This window comes from Erpetoichthys calabaricus, chromosome 8 (genome assembly GCF_900747795.2).
Source record: "Erpetoichthys calabaricus chromosome 8, fErpCal1.3, whole genome shotgun sequence".
NCBI lineage: Eukaryota > Metazoa > Chordata > Cladistia > Polypteriformes > Polypteridae > Erpetoichthys > Erpetoichthys calabaricus.
Window position 1 is genome coordinate 58,847,023 of NC_041401.2, and position 22,125 is coordinate 58,869,147.

Below are 22,125 nucleotides of genomic sequence, written 5' to 3' on the forward strand. Positions count from 1 at the left end.
TTGATAAGTATGAGCCCTGGAGGGCCATAATATCTGCTGGTTTTTGTTCCAACCCAAATGTTTAATTAGAAACAAATTGTTGCCAGTAACAGATCTTATCTAATTTTATGGCTTGTTAATGTCCTCATTCTGTCATGTCAGGCCATTCTTTTAGCGCAGAATTTTCCTTTCCAAGAATGAGTAGTGCTCAGTCTTCCGAATATTTTATTAAATCAGATAGTTCATGATGAATATATACAGATTTAAATAGAAGCAAGTTACATGTAGAACTGTTGGTGCCTTAGTCAGTTGCATTAGATTGCTTAATAATGAGCAATTAAAAACAGTGAATGTATTTGTTTAAGACAAAAATAATACAATTTATTTTTGTATAGCCGAAAATCACACAAGAAGTGCCGCGATGGGCTTTAACAGGCCCTGCCTCTTGATAGTCCCCCGGCCCATAAGCCATCAACTGATGAAAAATAAAAATGTTGCTTGACCAGTAAGTGCTCCAACAGCAAAAACTGACTTTTCATTAAGACATTCATTTGTAACAAAATCTGCAGCTACTATGGATGTCACATTAACATAATTTTTGTACTTGACACCCAGAGCTGTGAAATTTTAATGGCTTTTTATTGAAGTGAACAATATTGTTAATTTTTTTTGCAATACAGTATAAAATATATCAATACTAACAGGAAAAACAGCTTTAAAATACAAGTATTTCAATCAAGTAGTTACACAACTATCACTTAAGACCTAACAACTATTTCTTTTAATCAAATAGTCTAGTGATTATTTTTTAGTCGACTAATCTAATAAAAAATTTGTCAGTCAAAACAACAACTTTGGATTACTTCGTTAAAAATCTAACAAATACTAAAAAGCAAATATGAAAAACTTATGATTAGAATATCAAAGTGCAAAAAAGAAAATGCAAACTGAAAATCTTTCCAGGTCAGGTCAAGTCAAGTTGAGGAGCATGCTCTAGTACGGCACGTTGCTGCACCCACAACATGACGAAACAGCTCGAGATCAAGGTTGACAATCCCCCAGACAGACACACGGTCCAGTCCCACTCTCAGGAAATGACCATCTACCTGCCGAAGCCAGGTGTTACGTAGGCGTCCCCTTGGTCTGGTCCAACCACTCGGGTCCTCAGCCAGATCATCCTCGGGGAATTGCGCCACATGTCTGTAGTTCCGTAACTAACGTTCCCTCACCATGCCGGTAATGTGCCTCATTTGGGACTCCACGAGCAACCACTCATTCGACACAAAGTCAAACCAATGTTACCCAAGAATTCTCAGAAGACAGACAATACCGAATGAGTCCAGTCGTCGTCTCAGGTCACTGGATTGCATCCATGTCTCGCAACCATATAGCAAAACAGGAATCACCAAGACTCTAAAAACTTGGAGTACACCGATGGCAAAAGTGTGATGTGTATTCTTTCTCCGATGTAGAACCCTTATCATCATCTGAGTTCACCTCTGTTATAGGATGTCTTTATGTGAAAACAGTAGTGTCAGATCAGGGGAAGCATGAACACAACTGAGAGAATAAAACTGAATTTAAAAAAAAAACAATGCTAACCTTTACAATACAAGTATCATAAATTTGCACCAGCTGTTACTGACTCAAATCGAATGTATGTTTTTATTCTAAAATAGTAAGAATAAGAGCAGCTCGCTTCTCAAAACGGAGTCATCCGGGATCAAACCCATGAAGTTTTGATTACCTGTCAACAGTTGTTACCATTGCACCACCAAAGCGGTCGTATCCAAAGTGTGTCAATGTCGCACCCTAACACGGGTTGTTTTTCTGCAATTATATTCTTGAATAGAAGCACACTTGTTCTGTTATATTTGTACCTTTTGTGAAAAGTGTTTATTTGATATTTAGACTTCAGGCTTCACACATTATACACTTCATGTCTACATTTTGTCAATTATTACTAAAACATGAAAAATGTTTCTGTTTTAACAATGTGTTGTGGCACCTGGCCGGGACGCCCAGGAAGACAGGAGGAGGGCTCCTCCTCCAGACCGCGAGGGGGCGTCCGCCCTGATTGTATTGTGGGCCACGGGTACAGGGCTTGGAAGCCCAACCCTGTAGGGGCCCGTGGTCACCGCCAGGGGGTGTCCCCCTGCCTGAAGAACCCTGGACCCCAGTACTTCCGCCACACCAGGAAGTGTTGGGGGGAAGAAGAGAGGGAACACCTGGAGTGCTTCCGGGAGGACAGCCGGCATTTCCGCCACACTGGGGCGTGTCCGCAGGATTGCCGGTGCACACCTGGAACACATCCGGGTATGGATAAATGGGGGCCGCCTCCCTTCATTCGAGGCTGGAGTCAGGTGGAAGCAGGACAAGGTGCAAGAACGAGAGAAGGAGGTGGTCCGAAGAGGCAGAGTGGTTGGCCTGGACTTTGGGGAAGATTGGGGTTTGTGGCACTTTTGTACATAATAGGTATTGTAAATAAACGTGTGTTGGGTGACATGAGTGTGTCTGCCTGTCTGTGTCCGAGCCAGTCTCCACAGTGTTTATACAGATTGTTGTAGACACGGAACACACAAGAAATGCATGTGTGCCAAATAATGATATAGTATTTATAAAAGGTGTCATTTTGCTTGACTTCTCACTCTAAGCAACTGACACGCAGGTAAACAGACTTGAGCTGAGAAAACTGTCCGGCGGTAGGGGGATGTGATAGCAGGCTGCTTGCTGCTTATCGACACAATTTACAAGACAAAAGACACTGACAGAGAGGTGCGAAGGGATTTAAGGTGGGATGAATTTACGAGTTTTTTCGTAGGCTTTGGCAATTCTAGTGTGAAATAATCAAGTATATCGATTACATCGATGCACTGTAACAGCACTACATTTAAGTAAACGAGTATTGGCATTCATAAATATCAAAATACAATGCAAGGCTTGAAATTTAGTATGTGGCAGAGATGGTGATTTCCCAGAGTGTAACAACAAATGGCTGTTCATAATCTTGAGAGGATTTCAGCATAGCAGCTTGTAAGGAATGATATATCATGAACTACCCGATTTATCTTAGTATGTGCACATTCTAAATGTATTCTTTGACATTTTTTTGTCCAGAAACTGAACACTACTGCTTAAAATTCAAACTAAATATTAACAATTCAATTCATTATTATGCATGTACAGTTAGATTAGTGAATTACAAGATAATTCCAGATATAAAAATTTAAACTCAAACTAACTCTTTAAAGTGGTTTTTGCAACCACATGCTTTAGAAGTCAGATTTATCAGTAAAACAATCAGTTAGGTTTGTAATATTTGCTGCTGTAAGATTAATATTTGAATCATTAGATGGTTAAAAATATGTTACTAAAGAGTAATATTTAACAGATTACCAAAATTAATTCAAATTGCATATGTTAGAAACTCATGGGACTTTAATTTTCTAAATCTGTCCCTCCTATTTTTTTTATTTTAAGATTTATCCCAACTATAAAGCCTCTTGTGTGAAATCAAACTTTTCAGTTTTACATTAATCTTTTACTTCAGAACCCTTGTTAAATAGGCGTTGTTTTGCTGTTTTCAAGGTCTCTTGCATGAATGATCAGACTTTATTCCTAATGTCTGTGTACAAATCCAGAATTTCAAAATTACTTGGGCTGTTGTTACCTGTACTCAGTAAATTTATATTTTTGATACTGCACTATATTCTTCAACATCCCACTCAAATATTATATGTGCTTGAACTTACAGATTATACTAACGAACAGTAGTTTGCCTTCAAAACCCAAACATATGACATAAATTTAAGAATTTGCTGATTCGTATTTAGAAATGGAGTATGCTGTTTTGATTGTCCTATTAACTGTGTGTTTCAGTGAATATGCATATCAGTTAATATATTAAATACACATTGTATTATTAGGAGAGATGTACATTGTGCTTTGAAACATTGAAACATTAATTAAGATGATCTTTCAAACGTCAAAATACACTTTTTAAAATACCTCAATTATTATCAACATAGCAATAGTTGTTCGCCCAACCATTCTACTTTCCATTTTTCGTATCCAGTTCGGGGTGGTTGGGAGTCAGTGCCTATCCCAGCTTCACTTGGCGTAAGACAGGATCCAACATTTGACAGGGAACCAACTTCATATATAGCCATACATTTACCTAAACATTACTCAGAAATAAAATTCATTTACTTAGGGTTTCAAAACCTCCACCTCCTGAACAGACATTCATGAGGCTCTGCAGTTTTGTGACCCGCAATGTGTTATTGGAGTCCATAGTCTTGCAATCACCATGGCAACTGGAACGGCACATTTAATCCCAAAAAATGAATCAGCAAACATTACTTACTAGTATAACAACTAAAATGTGAGTAAAGGATCAACAAAACATTTTTAAAAGTTACAAGAGGGAAAGAGATGCTGTCACTAGTTAGAACTGTGCTTTAGTTTAATTCCGTGACTACTAATGTACTCACACACATCTGCATAAACAACAGAAAAATGTTATCACTTTGTTTTGCTGCTTTCAAGCCACCTCACACAACAGTGTTTTAAGAAATTCTGAAACAATAATTGAGAAGTTTGATTTCACAAATTAAGTCTTTAAGCTGGGACAAATCTAAGAAATATCTGAAAAACTAAAAGGACTGGTTCTGTAACATACCAAATCTGAATTAATTTGACATGCAAATGAAATATTACCCTTTAGCAAGTTATACTTCAGCTCCTGTCTCCTCCATATAGTGATTCTAAGGTATATCTTATAACAGTAAATATAAAAATTGTTATTTTTTCCAACAATTCAGGAAAAAAAATGTATTGTTACAAAAAATGATGTAAATAAAAACATCCTGAATTTTAGTGGTATTCAGAAATTCATGTGACAGTGATATACTGTTAAGTAGTTTTGAAAATGTCTGAATAGATTTAATACATTCACATGTTAAGATAAATCATGTTGTCCACCTTGATTATTCTTTATACATCCTATGTTGAAACTGGCCCGCCAACCCACTAGAAAAAACCATTTCCCCCTCTCTGTCTCACATGAAATTTAAGCCGTGTACTTACACAACTATCTACCCATACTTCCTCATACCACAACAATTTACAGTCTACTAACTGTATACTCCAATCCTGCCAAGGTATTATTTCAATTAATTCTAATGGTGATAAATTTAAAGTGGGAAATCTTTACTGTATTTAGACTAAATATGATTAGTGATCCCAATTCATTATGAGATTCAACTCAGCTGTGCAGTTACATCTACTTGAAGTACTGTAGTTAGCAGAGAACCGCAGAAGACAGGTCTAATGGTGTAATGATGATAGATTAAATTTATGACCCCAAACTGCAAAAAAAAAAAAAAAAAAATACTCCAAAGACAAGATGGCTTCACTCAGTGTGGCTCAGGACCCATGTTAAAAAAAGGTGTGGAAAATCTCTTATTCAAAGAAACATAAAGCGCAATGAGCTGGATTCAACTCTGGAGCAGCTAATTTACAAGCAAATAGCTAGCCATTACTCTACCATCAAAACCTGTTCAGTGTGGTTTCTCTATTGTGAAATAACACTGTAGCATTTTGTGACACTCATTCTGTTTGGACCAACTAGTTTGGCAAGGTAACAAGAAGCCATACAGATTATATTACAAGTTGAATTATCCTTGAGTTAACCTCCAACTTTAATGACAATTTAGGCAACCATTTTGGATAATGCTAAAATAAGTCCACAAAAATCCGTACATAGAAACACATACAAAACACACATATGCCAACTCAGTTTAATTTATGTGGACTAGCATATATGCAAATATTGTTGTCTTGTTGGGTTTATCTTGCATTGGTAATAATAATAGGTAACAAAGATTAATGTTTAAAGGTAAGGTAGTTATCCTTATTAATCACAGCACCGGAGAGTAGCAACATGTTGTAGGTTAAACAGCACAAGTAAGAATTTCCCTGCACTCTGTACATGTGACAACAATAACCCTATAAACCTGTATAGCCTAACTTGCATGTCTTTGGAATGTGGAAAGAAACTGTGTAACAGCAGTGCCAGATAAAGCTGAAGCAGAGGGTTTGGTCCTAGAAATAGCACATGCAAAGCAGGGAAACAACCCAGGATGTGGTACCAGTCCTTTGCAAACATATGCATGAATAAACCCACACTCACTCATATAGGATCAGTATAGCGTCACCAGTTACACAAACCCAAATATATTTGGTTGTTGGGAGAAAACCAGACTAGCCAGAGAAAAACCTAAAAAAGTATGACTTGGAATTCAAACCTAGTACTCTGGACTAGATGGTTGGATGGATGGATGGAAACTTTATTATAACCATGTGTTTCTGTTGCACTCTTAAGACCCATTTTTATTCTTTAAAGTATAGAGACAAGCAGAACTAAAACTGGTTTTGTGTGAAACTTTACAAGGCTAACAGGAGCTTAAAAACCTACAAGCCTATCCATAACATAAATAGGAGACTGATACTTTTAGCTTGTGGGCTTAACTAGGATGAAACATTTATGAATAGGTATGACTGGGTAAGTTTCTATATAGGATTAGGTGGGAGTTATACTAAGTGGGATTCCCTTAATTTCAGGTCTGACCGTGCTCTGTTCATGAGAAAATGAAAAGGCTAACTCATGCCACTAAATTTTTTTTTGAATATTCAACAGAAGAATAGCTGCAAATATAGTAAATTTCAGGCTCTACTATGATCTGTTTCTTGTCCTCACGGGTGGCGCAGTGGTAGTGCTGCTGCTTTGCAGTAAGGAGACTGTGGAAGACTGTGGGTTCGCTTCCTGGTTCCTCCCTGTGTGGACAGTGCTTTGAGTACTGAGAAAAGCGCTATATAAATGTAATGAATTATTATTATTAATCTGCTTGATTTTTGAATATTCCACAAAGTAATAAGGCATAGGAGATTTAACAGCTGTTAACTACACTCTACAAACCGTAAAATAGCAGACAGTGGCAATGGTAGTAATGGCTTCAAAACTGCTGGTATTTTGCACTCTGGATATCTAAATATCAAGTTTTCAATTTGCACTTAAAACAATATGATCACCATAAAAATATTTTTGCATTATTTTTCATACAGTCATCCCTCACCTATCGCGGGGGTTACGTTCCAGAGCACCCCGCGATAGGTGAAAATCCGCGAAGTAGCGATCTATATTTATTTAATGATTTATACATATTTTAAGGCTTTATAAACCCTTCCCACACTCTTATAAACCTTTCTCACTCTCTTGTTAACCTTTCCCACACTCTTATAAACACTTCCTATGCTCTTAAACACTTTCTGCATTCTTAAACACCGCAGACCAACACTGCACACTGCACGCAGAGATCAGACATCGATGTGTCTGCACTCGCTTTGTGAAGGGGGGCAGCTGAACTCACGCTGAGCAGAAATGGACTTTGTGCTGCTTCTGCCAAAATGCCTGCTTGTCGCTCTGCATGTTCGGAAGGAGGAGGAGGAGTGGGGGGGTGTGAGGGCTGAACGCAAGTTCGCTCAAACCCCCCTCCCCGGAGGCGCAGTAAGCTCCTGCCACTTCGCATTGTCAAGGAGGTGGGGAGCTGAATGAACGCTAAGGTGAAGTGGACTTTGTGCTGGCTTTGTGCTGCTTGTCGCTCTGCGTGTCAATAATTTAAAAGCCTGTACATCATCTATTTTCCTGTCTCACTGTCTTGTCTTGCTTGAAGTTAAAATGTTTTATAATAGTGAGATGTTACTCATATCCTTAGCCCGACATCCACATATCATATGTGTTAACAAAGTGTGTTTTATAAGTTTACATGTGTTTAAAGCATGTGGGATGGGAATTTTAAGGCTTAAACTATAAAAATGTTTATTTATATGGTCTTTCTATATCGCGGATTTTCTCCTGTTGCTGATGGGTCTGGAACATAACTTCCGCGATAGGCGGGCAATCACTTGTATTTAAAAACCCGCGAAGTCGTGAATCCGCGAAAAGTGAACCGCAAAGTAGCGAGGGATTACTGTACTTGAAATTATTCAAGAGTTCCAGAGAAGTAGCATTTCATGCTGTAATATTTTCCTGATAAAGGAACGGCCACCTAAATGAGGAGGAAATGGTGTTTGCCATTGGCAAATGTGAAAATAAACATGGAGGTTTGCAATGATGGAGCACTAGCCAAATACAATACAGGAAAAGAAAACGTTCAAAAGAAAGTACAAACATACACTCCCGTTTATTATTATAACAGGGATTGAGTTATGTTTTTAAAAATATTTTTATTTAACATTTTAACACCACTACATAATCATGCCATTAAAATACTTGGGAAGTTAATATTTCAACACAATCTAAAAATGATATGCCTTTCACTTATACTACATATTGCAGTTTATTAAATAACTATATTAAATTAAATTACTATATTTAATTATACTAGCCAACCCGCGGCGTAGCATACGCCGCATAATTATTATTGATGGGTGAACACCAAATGTGGTTGGTTTTGAGGATACAACTGTAGGTGAATGAAAAGATGTTACTCTGGAGAGGGCAACATACAATACAGCATTTTACACGCTGCATACAGCGATTCACATCGAAGCATAGACACTGCTAAGACCATGGGATACCCCTCGCAAACTGTTTTACATGCTGCATACAGCGATTCACATCCGCGACAAATATGATTCTTCTTAGATGGTGCTTTCGCGTCCACCCTTGCTTTCGAAGCATACACACTGCTTGGTCATGTGCCCGCTTGCAAGAGCAACTAACAGAGACCCACCCATCAACTCTAAGACCATGGGATACCCCTCGCAAACTGTTTTACACGCTGCATACAGAGAATCACATCCGCGACAAACATGCCTCTTCTTAGATGGTCCTGCCGCGTCCACCCTCATTCTCGAAGCATACACACCTCCTGGTCATGTGCCCGCTCACAAGAGCAACTCACGGAGACCCACCCACCAACTCTAAGACCATGGCGTGTAAAACAGTTTGCGATGGTGGACGCGGTCATGCGTCATAACCGAAAAGAATGCAGTGGAACCTCGGTTCACAACCATAATTCGTTCCCAAACTCTTGGTTGTAAACCATTTGGTCGTGAACCGAAGCAATTTCTCCCATAGGATTGTATGTAAATACAATTAATCCGTTCCAGACCATACGAACTGTATGTAAATATATATTTTTGTAAGTTTTTAAGCACAAATATAGTTAATTAAACCATAAAATGCACAGCGTAATAGTAAACTAAATGTAAAAACATTGAATAACACTGAGAAAACCTTGAACAACAGCTGCCTGTGTGCGTGCGTGGCTCTCTCTCTCGCTGCCTGTGTGTGTGCATCTGTCTCCCTCTCTCTGGCGCTGCCTGTGTGTGTGCGCGGCTCTCTCTCTGGCACTGCCTGTGTGCGTGCGCGGCTCTCTCTCTGGCGCTGCCTGTGTGTGTGGGTGTGTTTGTCTCTCTCTGGCACTGCCTGTGTGTGTGCATCTGTCTCTCTCTCTCGCGCTGCCTGTGTGTGTACCTCTGCCTCTCTCTGGCGCTGCCTGTGTGTGTGCGCGGCTCTCTCTCTCGCTGCCTCTGTGTGTGTGTGCGCGTCTGTCTCTCTCTGGCGCTGCCTGTGTGTGTGCGGCTCTCTCTCTCGAGCTGCCTCTGTGTGTGTGTGTGTGTGTGTCACACAGGAAATGCACATGGAGAGACTGAACCTCGCAAGAGCAACTAACAGAGACCCGCCCACCAACTGTAAGACCATGGGATACCCCTTGCAAACTGTTCTACATGCCGCATACAGCGATTCACATCCGCGACAAACATACTTCTTCAGAATAAATGTGGAGTGTAGCAGAGACGAACGCGAATGACGCTCTGCTCTGTGAGTTGCTGCATCCGAGTTGGTGGGCGTGGCTCTACAAGTTGTTGTCGTATCCAATGGTCTTAGAGTTGGTGGGCGTGGCTGTCTTGCGTGCTTTCCATGGGTGGCTACTTGTCGGCGGTGCGTGCTTTCCATGGGTGGCTACTTGTCGGCGGCTTAGTGAATTATATATATAGATTATTGAATAACTACCTTAGTACAAAACATGCAATTTCAATGACATAAAACTACAACAGCCACAATGTACATCAAGCCTAACAATTCATTATTCAAAGAAAATTCTAAAACAAAACCGCAGAGCACATAATACGCCTTTCTCGTAACTACATCATTAGGAGTCTGGGCTGCTCTCTAGACAATGATGTCTCCTTGAAATGTGCTGTCAACCATGTGGTCAACAGTAAGGGCTTGTGTGTGTGTGCGTGCTGTATACAAAAACAAGCTAGTTAAAACCACTGCCTACAATGAAATAATTCTATTCTATTAAATAAAACTGAAATGTAAAATGAAGTTGGAAAAATATATGTCTTGCATTTGAATTTCACTGCTTTCTTCCCTATTACATTTAATATAAATTAACTGCTTTCTTCCCTATTACATTTAATATAAATTAACTATTGAATTTTGGTAGACTATTAAAAGTTTTACAAGGACTCACCATATGCTGTCATTGTCCCAACATAGGGTCCATCCACAACATTTTGATTTTCCTCTGCAAGTGCTTTGATATAGCGTTTGCTGAGATCCAAAATCTGTTCCCGAAGCATGCTACTACTTTCATGCTGACTCCGTTGCTGAATAGTAAAGTGAAGTAGCATCATTCCCCATATGAAGCCGAATGTTACAAGGAAAAATCCAAGTTTTTGGGAAGAGAGCTTCCAGGGATGGAACATTCCCATACTGAGATGTAGAAATGTTTTTAGGAAATCAAACTACATTAAAACAAGGGGCTTGTGAAAATGCCTTTGGGATCCAAACAGGGTAACCAATCCATGTTTACAACAGCTGTAGGTCTGCTACGTGTATATCCAGTTTGTCCCTGACATCCATTGATCCTGGTCTTAATCACTCAGCAGGATTTCCAGTGGCACAAAGCTCCATCCTGCTGAAGAAAAAGAAACAATAAACAGGATGCCTTAAGGCAACAGTAGTCCATTTTCCTATAGATTTCACAGGCATAACCTCTTTATAATACAATGAACATAAACTTCTAATCAGGTAAATACAGGGAAAAAAAATGAAAAGTACTTTTCTAATTAGCTAGCTTAACAAATCCTAAAAGAACAATAAGGCAACCCATGCTTCATTTTTTTATTTTGCAGATTTGGTTTATAAATAGGAAAAGTAAAAACTATTACAGTACAATAAAATATGTTTCCTGTTTTGCTTGAAAGTTTTGTATCTAAATGTAAAAAAATGTTTCTGGCAGCAAATTCTGATAAAGGCAATAATCAATAAGAAGGAAAGATTTAACTTTTTCTTTTTTTTTTAATTTTTACCTTTTTCTTTACAAAGAGAATCCATGCCAGTCTCTGCTAAAGTTACCAGCTTCAAGGACTAGTTGTACCCATAACTGTAATACTAGTTTGCCTGATTGCTTTGTTCATGTGGTATTGATAAGGAGACGTACTTTTAGGCAAGTTAACAACAGTTACTGGGGAATGTTTATTCAATTTACTCAACTTGGGTCTCATCTTCTCTACTAAAACATCAATGACTCAATATGATGAATGTCTCATATTCTCAACTGCTTTGAAAAGCAAAAGAATAAACTAACAGAAAAGTGTGAATTAAATGTGAATTAAAGAAATTATTTATTAAAATGGACAATGTAAAAGTTGAAGCGGTTTAACTAATCATGGAGCATTTAAAACTGAACAGAATTCAAAAACAGTTTTGAATATTTTGTTCATTTATTTAAAAAAAACCAAAATCTGGGCCTGTAATTTTCATCATAGGTATACCTCAACTATGAGAGACAAAATGAGAAAAAAAAATCCAGAAAATCACATTGTCTGATTTTTAAAGAATTTATTTCCAAATTATGGTGGAAAATAAGTATTTGGTAAATTACAAAAGTTCATCAAAAGTACAAAAGTACAAGTGAGACCATGTGAACATGCCAATTCCAAGGCTGGTGCCCCTGCCAGAAAAAGTTTCAGTTTCCTATAAATGTATCAAAAAAAAAACAAAAAAAACTAGAAAACGGGTTCATAAACAGACATATCACTACAGAAAATATTAAAAGTATCAAGAGTATCAAAGCATTGTCATACAAGTAACAATTTATGAAAGTTCTATAAAATGTTTGTTTCAAATCTGAATGAGAAGACACAATTTCTGGTTAAATGCAGATAAACTCTGGATTTGTACAAAATACTACCTTGCTTCATTTAAACATTTAGCAATATCTGAGTTTTCTTCTTAGTTAGTTTGAAAGAATTTTAGTAAACCATGTTTCCATTGTTTAAATGTTTCAGAGGATTTTTTGGCATTAACTATTTAGGGGTTTCTTTTTCAGAGAAAGCAGATAACTTAATCAGACATTTATCTACTTGCTTCATAAGGTACATTTGAATTTCACCAACTGGTAAGGGGTGGCCAGTGGGTGGTGGCGGCATTGAACCGAGACAATTCAATTTTAAATGCAGCTAAACATTCAACCGCAACCTTTCCTTTTTAATGTTTTGAGAAATTCTTTACTTCGTTTTTCCATCTGTTTTAAATAAATCAATAGAGAACTATTTTGTTTTACAACTAGATTTTTGAATGGATGCAGCACTGGATAGCCAATGAGATTATTTGTTTTATGGGGAGTTAATTTTATGAATGCAGATATCCCAGACACATGCTTTTGGGAGTTAAAAGTAGTAATTGAAAGCCCACACAATGGACATGTGCATGGCTCTATAGGTCTTCTTAGTACTTTTCCTTTCCAGTCTTTTTTCTGCTCTCAACTTAAGAATATGTGGAACTTCATCAAACTTTAGACAAGTATCCCATAGGTCTGTGCTGTGCACAGTTTCGATCTTTGTGTGTTTAGGTAGGAGTGTAGTCTTTTTCACTGATCTGTATGTAAGTCTTTTTAAAACCTTTCTGACCAAGTTTTGAGCAAGCATATAATGCAATCTCTGCGGTGGGCTGGCGCCCTGCCCGGGGTTTGTTTCCTGCCTTGTGCCTTGTGTTGGCTGGGATTGGCTCCAGCAGATCCCCGTGACCTTGTAGTTAGGATATAGCGGGTTGGATGATGGATGGATGGATGGATATAATGTAATCTGCATTTATTGTCACTTGTCAAGTAAATTCCCATTCTAAATGTGGGATACGTTTTGCAATTAAGGACCTGCAACAAAGTGTAATACTTGCAAACTCTTACACTGACGTTTCATCTGAAGGATACACATACAGAACATGTCACAGGTTTCTGTGGGTTGAACTATGGCCTTCTGTAACACTGGCAACTCAGATCAGTGCTCTAAGTACAATCTCCAAGCAGATTACAACAAAGGCTCTGATAATTCTCTCACCCAACCAAAGACTGATGCTCCATTTCTTCCAAGTGTCTTTATCCAAGGCAACTTAGGAAGGGTTAAATGGCATTACTTTCCAAAAAATAATAGCTGCAGGATTACATGGCTTTCATTGGCCTAAAATAGAGCGATAACCCATGTTTTCATAATACTAGACAACTGGTGAGCAGACAATCTGAAAATGACACCCATCTGTCTGGGTTCAAAGAATAAACTCCCTGGTTTGTTGTTTGAAACCTAAAATTCAAACACAAAACCAGATTGGCATTTTCTGTAAAGGTTGGGGGCCTCATGCATAACGCTGTGCGTAGAACTCACACTAAAACATGGCTTACAGACAAAAGCAGAAATGTGCATATGCACAAAAAAATTCAGATGGACAAAACCATGCGTAAGCCAACTTCCATGCACTTTCATTCCATAAATCCTTGTCACCATGAAAAGTAACGCATGTGCTTGAACCTGCCGTCCCACCCCCGACCCCTGCATCTTCAAGTTTGCTCTAATCAGAATAGGCAAATCAGTCTATAGTAACTTGCAGGCATCCTTATTAAACAGAAGACTTCTACAAAATACAGTTTATTAACACAAATATCTTTAATAAACAATCACTCTATTTTTCACTGAAGAGCATCATTCCCAGTTACAAAACTGGAATGTTCTATCAGTTTGCCCTGGTAGCAATTTCTAAATGCAGATCTCCAGGATATCTTTAAAATTAATGCTAATCGCATATTCAATACAAAAATTAACAAAGAATATTTTACTTAACAAATGTGTAAGCAAATCAGACAGATACTCTTACCATACACTAGAAACTCCAGATACTTTCCAGATCTACTGCATCTACACATGTACACACATTTTTCTAACCAACAATCATGACAGAATTCCTTCTTATCTCCTTCTTTTCTTCCAAGTCTTTCAACAATTAATCACCCAACTCTAAACCCCCAATCACTATCCACTGACAGGTTCAACTAAAAATATAAATTATACACTTAGAATATATGTCGGGAGCATCGATGATCAACCTTAATTACTAATCCAGCACACTGACAAAAGCATACAAAGGTTAAGTACAAACATCCACATGCATTGCACATTATAATCATCCCTAGATACTATACTTCTGTTTGTTAGTTACTCCTGCAGGCTGTAGATTTCATTATTATTCAAGTATATAGTATTACTGCTGTTAAAATAACTTTACTCATGTCATTTATGCATTAAGTAAACTACACATAATATAATTGCAAGATTATTTTTAACTCTTACTCTAAAAAATAAAATTTAATATAATTAAAAATCAATTTCTGTTTTCTCTACATGGTTTTACACAAGGATACTACTATAACCCTAACATATGCAGTTTAAGTTTGTTGTCATGAGTAAGTATGAATATACAGTCATACTGTACTACAGCAATCAAATAAATGTGTGCAAGTTAAACAAGCAGAAAGTGACACGAACACATGCATCAGGTGTAAAAATGTGAATAATTAATCTAAACCTTAAAAATCATGACATCCCAACATAAGCAGATCTCCAGATTGACTTTAATCACATCTTCCACATGCTACTATTTACTCACCAAGTCCTTTGTCTTACAATATCTAATAACATCATTTATAGGTTTGTATTCAAATAGATAGAATAGTATGGAATGCAATACAATCATGGTCTCTTTTTACTTTGATTCTTATATTCTCAAACTAGTTTCTAAAATGTGGCCACAGGTTTGCTCTGCCCTTTAGAGCAAATAGTAATAGTTACTGTATGTTTTCTTGCTCAGCCAATAAGATGTCATCGTTTTATTTTAATGTCTTTAAAATTTCAATTTTGACAGCTGCTTCAACATTGGTAGCACTCCTTTAAGCTGTCACTGGAAATATGCCATTTCTTACTATTTCTAATACAGATTCTTTCAGTAGCTGGAAGCAAAATAAAATTTGAAGACTCAAATTACAGTCACAGAAAAGGTCTGATGAAGAAATTACTGACAAAAAGCACACTTGTTTTACTAAGGTCAGAAACAGTTCAGTTAACATTGTTTCTTGCAAAGCTTACAGTTAACCCAACTCTGAGGAAGCGAAAAGTTTAAATACCCACATGGGCAAGTGAGGTCAGATGTGGAATTTTTCATTTGTGGCATCATGTCAGCACTTAAAATGTTAAAGATTATGGAGAATTTTGGATCAGAAATACCCAACCTGTTTGATCTGATTTGTTTTGAAATTTTCCTTTGTCTCTCTTAACTCCTTTTGGGGTATGTTGCTTTCTTTTAATGCAGTTAGATTTATAGCTTGTCTTCAAGGAAAAATTATTTTGGTTTTACGTATAGTATTACGTATAGTAAGTCTGTATTTTTAATAACAGTATTGTATACCTACTGCGGTGGGTTGGCACCCTGCCCGGGATTGTTTCCTGCCTTGTGCCCTGTGTTGGCTGGGATTGGCTCCAGCAGACCCCCCGTGACCCTGTGTTCGGATTCAACGGGTTAGAAAATGGATGGATGGATGGATTGATTGTATACCTAAGCTTCACCTCAGAAAAATCAAGGATTTATGGGGAAATATTTGTTTAAAATGCTAATTGTAAAAATGTAAAACTATGAATACAGCAAAACATTTATTTTCAGTATTGTTTCTTCATATTTATGTACAGTATTTATGTTCATACATTTTTAAATAAAATTCAAGCCTTGTTGGGACCTTATGATTCTTTGCCTATTCTCTAGGCATTGTATTTTATTTTATTTTACCTTTCGTATAAATTTTATTCACGGCATACAGTAATAATTATCCTAATAATCAAAAAGGTGTATTATTTTTATGGAGATGCTTGCTTTTGGCCATATTGCTCACTCCTGGTTACACCTTTTGTAAATACTTCATGTCTTTCAATATTTCACCTGCGAAAAAGACTAAAAATTCACACATTAAAATCTTCTGTACTATTCTGTTTGTTTAGATCTTATACTTGGAAGATGGCATTTGTTACAAATTTAGATATCCCACATACTACTTTGGTATTTATTTCACCTATTCTGATTGTAATTTCTTCAGGCATGAAACACAAATTATGAACAAATTATGATCTCCTTCATTCTGATTTGCATTATTCTGCAATATATGATTCTGTGTTATCAAAACCACTTAATGTGGCATGAATATTAACATACTATACTTGTGTAGTATATTTGCACATTGTAAATGGACAGATGAATGGATGGTCAATAAATAGCTTTGTAATTACAGTATGTATGTAGCATGTACAAACACTATGGTTTTGATTTCAATTGAAAAAATGTCAAAACATTCATTTTTAACCATAAATGACACTTACTTTCACTTCAAAGTTAAAAAAAAAAAATTATAATAATATACTCATAGATAAAGCTCAATTGCATGTTATTACTGCTGTAGCAGAAGTCTTAGCAGCTTTGTTAAATTTATGTTTATATATCTCGGGGAACTCCCCATAAAGTAACATCAGCCCCAATACTTATTCCAGACATGTTTATAACTCAATTCTCTGTATGTAGCACATCTAGTTGACCATAAACAGTACCACTACTTGTTTTTTTTTTTTTTGCATGGCACATAGTATATGACAAAGATATATACATTTATAGATATCCTTTATAAGATTTTTTTTTTAATTAACAATGACTCTTGATAGGTAACAGGATTTCCAGGAAAATGGCACCTATGTTCTTTTTATAAGCAACCAAATTTTATTTTTCACACAGTGTCTCATTTTATAGTGAATCAGCACAATTTCTCCAAATGTTTGAAGGTATCAGCATCCATTTAATCTGAAATCTTGACACTTTGAATATTTTTATTTTGGGCTTTGTAAAGCACCTTGCGATTGTGTGTTCTATGAGAAAGGTAGCTCTATTACAAAGTATAAATATCTGCTAAAAGATAACAATACAGAGGACTGGGTGCACCTTTATATATTTTGCACTTTTTGATAAAATAATTTCTCATAAAGGGGAAACAAATTAGGTGAAAGAAACACATAACGCCAGTGTTTCATGTAGTGATAGTGTCTACTTTTTTCCTTAAAATCTGAGATAAAGCTAGGTATATTTCAGGCTTTAAACTATCCCAGTAAGAGCAAGTGTAGATTGTGTTATCTGTGCAGCACCCTATGATAATAGTACAAAGTTCAACACCTTGGGTTTGGACAAACCAAGCTGAGAAAACAGACCAACTGAGAAAATGGAGAAACACGGTGACCGTGATTTGCAAAGAATGTGATAACTAAAAGAACCAAGGGTACAGAGCTGCTTTATGATGGAAACATTAATTCAGTGTTCCGAGAAATGCAGCAGAATTATTCATTATAAGAAATAATGAAACAGATAGGACACATTCTCCCGAATGCTGATTCATATAAATGAGTTATGTCTGGACAAATCACTATAATGAGCTACAAATCGCTGTGCTGAATTATGAATATAAAGGGGTGACTCCACAAAAATTATGCACATTCCTCATAACTGCTGTCCAGTTTGATTTAGATTATTTGGGGAAAAACTTGGTCTTTTTTTGACTGCGCTATGTTTTTACATTTTAAATTAATTACTGATAACAGCCTCACTCTTAAAAAATTAACAATTCTTTATGATAGTATAGAGGCTGGCTATATGAAATACAGCTGAATGTGACAGATCTGATGAATGTACCCGCGAACATTAGGAATGTTGTGAGCATCTTAGCATTAGTTGTAACACATGCAGTAAATATGCTGTCAACTGACTGAGGTATTGCAGGACTACATATACAGTAGACCCCTGCGAAGTCGCGGTTCAGAGTTCTCAGCCTCAGTCATTCACGGATTTTTCTTTAGAACCTATCTAATAATTGTTAGCAGAAACCACAAATATCCTCCTCAATTTTTATGGCTTTTTTCGTGGCAATACTGTACAGTAGAGAGAACAGGAAGCAACTGTAGAGAAAATGCGGCTTGGGATGGTGAAATTAGCCAATAGAATTTGAATCTGCAACTCCCAGCAGTCCCTGCAGTGGCTCTGATTGGTCTTCTGCTGAGGGTGCTGGGGCCAAAAAAAAAAGTTTTTGTAATTTGTGTTTCAAGTTCCTGTCTCTCTGTCTGCCTTCTGTTGGGCTACCTGTACTTATTCGTTTGGTCCTGGATCATTTCGTGTTTGGCGTCTGGATTGTCTGCCGTATGCCTGTGTACATTGTAGTGGATTCTTGGCCATCCTGCAAAGAAAGAAGCGCTCCTGAACCCGTCTACCCGTCTTCACCATTTCAGGAACTAGCGGTAGGACTATCTTTACATTCCCATTCAACGTGCAGATGTCTAGACTAACTATTTTCATCATTACATTTCATCCGTTGCCGTTTTTCATGATTTACTGTGTGTGTTTTGTTGGTGCTTTGTTGTATTTAATGTGTAATCACTGTAAGGGGAACAGGGTTGGTATTGTTGTTTTCATTTATTTCATTTGTTTTCATTACATTCTTTATTTGCTGTTTGATTACCGGTTTGCTTTGCTTTTGTCTCTGTGTGTGCGTGCGGGTCGGGCCAAGGCTGGGTGCGTCCCTGGAATTTACCTCATAAAAATAAATAAATCACAGTTTTCTCGACGGTCTGAATCTTAGCGGCACCAGACCGCTACAGCGTTATTCATTTCTCCTTGTTGCTGATTGACTGTGATGCATCTCCAGCTGAGTGTTCTTGTGTTTTCTGTTTTGTTCCTCTTATCCCTTAAACCGCCACAAGCAGCTATAGTCGTTTCCCAGTGCCATTTGCGAGCACGCAGGAGCTGATCAGGCAGTGCTGTACATTCGTTGAGCAGCCATCTCATGACCACTGCCAGCCCCATGTGAGCAGGGGGGCTGAACGCATCCCTAGAAGACACGAAAGCTTCTCAAAAAATCCCTCTTACAAAACGCTGATAGACTACTTTCACATTGCTCCCTTACTTGCTGGGCTTACTTGCAGCTGCTCGGTCGCGTGATATGCTTATCGTGCGATGCTACGCATAATTAAAAGCCTGAACAGCGCCTGTCCTTTTTGGCTGATTGCTTTGTTTCTCTCTTCTCCCCCAGACATCCTTTGCTCCTGTTGCGGGTCCCGCTCTAGTTATGCTCCCCTAACATGTTTGCCTATTCTTTTAATTGAGAACTAACTGCATACTGAGCTTGTTTTACTTCTGAAAGAGACATGTTTGTTTGAAGTGTTTGAATAAAGTTCCTGTCTCTACAATCTCCTGTGTTTCTGTGCAATTCTGTGACCCAAGTGTGACACCCTGCAGCCTCACTGTCTCTGGGATTGAGCTGCACTAGCCTGCCAGCTCCAGTGTTTACCTCTGTGTGCTTGCGTGCTGCCAGTTCAAGCGCAGTTGGCTCAGTAATTTACTTAATTTCATCCATGGCGTCAGTTGCATCTTGTACATATTGTTCCAGTAGTTTTTAAAATAGTTTTCACAGTTCATTAGCAGTGTGTAAAATGATCAGTGTTGCAGTAATTGTGATGCTCTTTGCATGAAAAAAAATGTGTTCCATTAAACTTTCACTTTTTCTTTGTGAATTGTGACGTTTACTTAAAGTGCAGCAAAAAAGTATTTGGCGTCCAGGGATGCATTAACCCCCAAGTATGTGGCAGTTTAAGGGTTAAAGCCCCAAGATGCCACCAAAACGTCCTGCACCTTCTAAGGCTTCTGACAATGAAAACGCACTTGCGTGAATTACAGTACATATAGCGTTAACATCGGTATTTAACATTCTAGCACTGCGGGTGACATATCAGTACAGTACTGTACAGTATGCAGGTTTACCTTTACATTCTTTTTTTAGGTAATGTATTAAGCTGAGTATGAAATTAAATTAAAGTGTTTTGGGGGCATACTTAGGGTTTAAACTATAAAAATAGGCATATTTTTTTTAACCACATCCAAAAAATCGCGGTTTTTCACAATTCGCAGGTGCTCTAGGAATGTAAATCCCGTGAATTTTGGGAGTGTACTGTATAGAATGCACTTTGTGCTTAGGATGATAAAAACAGGTAATATGGGGTTGTTTTCTGCTGAAGTTTCGTTTGCATCATTGATTCCAATTCAGCACAGGAATGCTTTGTACGTTCACATTTTATTTTTTTTAGATATTAGTAAAATACTAATATCTATCTTTACATGTGTGCGGTGATAAAGCTTACAGCACTCTTCTTAAAAAAAAAAAAAAAAAAAAAAAAAGCTATTCAAATAATAAAACCATACTGCCAAAAGTTACAGGAAAAATTTTATGATTATGCAAGACACCAACTGCCTACATCTGATTTGTTTAAAATGAGCAAAACAGCATGCTTTATTTCATTCTCGGTTCTTGACGAATGATGAATGAAAGCCTGGCTTTTGCTCTTGCCAAACAGATGTGTGTTTTTAAACCTTATACACTCACTTTTGAACCTGTTAAAAAAGAGGCCTTTCAAGGATTAGCTAACATTTTCAGAATTTTCTAATACTCAGATATGTCTCCACTGAAGTAACAGTATAATATGCATTTCATCCATTAACTGAGACATAGACAGAACTAAAAGGCTGCCTGTTAAGATATCAAAGAAAAGAACATATATATTTCACATCATTTCTCTTTCATCAATGTTCTTTATACGAAGCACCACAACTAATTGTGATGATGCGGGTCCGCTCCTTGCTCCCTCTTCCATAATGGGAGCCTCTTGAACCCAACACTGTCAGTAATGTAACCGGATGAGCATGGCAGATGAGGACAAAACACACATGAAGGAAGGGAAAGGTGCAAAGTGCTCAGTGCTTTTATTATAAAAACCAAATCCAAAACACGTGCTCAAAAAATGCAGTGCTCCCATATTCGTAATAAATAACCCATGAAAAGGTGTATCAATGGAGGTTAAAATCAGAATAAATAAATAATCCATTAAAACTAGGTTAAAATTCAAACATCAGTCTTTAAAATTCTCATCAGCGGTGCTTCCCTTTTAAAACCAACGCCGGCTTACACTGCTCGGACCTTGCAGCACGGAGAGATGTCCACCAATAGGCGCAGACATCCTTCACAACTGGCCCGTGTCCCCACAGCCCAATCCATGGTATCCCACTGAGAGCCACTGGACCCTGCTTCCATGCCTACCGCTGCCAATCCAGGCTCCACCAAGCAAAAGAACGCCACCCTCCCACCACTGGCAGTCACGGGCTCCACCCGGCAAGAGGATCCTCCTTAGCGTAATGATCACTCCTGCTCCTGGCTGCTCAGCAGGAGTAATCTTCGTGCCCCCTCCTGAGCGCTGACCACACGCTACCTCCTGGGACAGCATTCCATTCTCACAAAGCACCGACTCACCACTGATTCTGCCTTTCTCTCTGTCGTTTAACCTCCTCTCTTTTGTTCTTTTTCTCTTTCCTTTTTTGATCTTGCACTCCCCTTTATAGGCTGGGGAGCTGTTGCAGGTGCGATTCCCTGACTGCCGCCCTGGGCTGATAATAAGGCAATCAGACTGCCCACACGTGCTGGCAAGGCAACGCACAGACAGCTGTCCGCCTCGCACCAACCCAGAGGCAGGGCATCTTCTGTAGACGGCTCACACCTGCTCCCACCCCCCAGCATAAGCGTGTTCATTATTTATTCATTAATTAAAACGGCCACTCTTTTTGAGCCGTGGACCCGTTATACCACACTAATCTTTATATATAATCTTCATTTGGGTCTTGAT

The 22,125-nt window shown here is 37.9% G+C and overlaps 1 protein-coding gene across 7 annotated transcripts in view; it reads right to left on the reverse strand.

Annotated features, from left to right (window-relative positions):
- mgat5 (alpha-1,6-mannosylglycoprotein 6-beta-N-acetylglucosaminyltransferase) overlaps window positions 1-22,125 on the reverse strand; it is a 262,957-nt gene that overhangs the window by 189,287 nt on the left and 51,545 nt on the right. For 4 of the 7 annotated variants that reach the window (XM_051930552.1, XM_028806565.2, XM_028806558.2 and 1 more), the window contains one exon: window positions 10,527-10,973. In XM_051930552.1, coding sequence (XP_051786512.1) covers window positions 10,527-10,767 — 241 coding nt within the window. In that variant the 5' untranslated portion in view covers window positions 10,768-10,973. The remainder of the gene's footprint in view (window positions 1-10,526; window positions 10,974-22,125) is intronic. The other 3 variants (XM_028806564.2, XM_028806559.2, XM_051930553.1) reach the window with 1 other exon arrangement.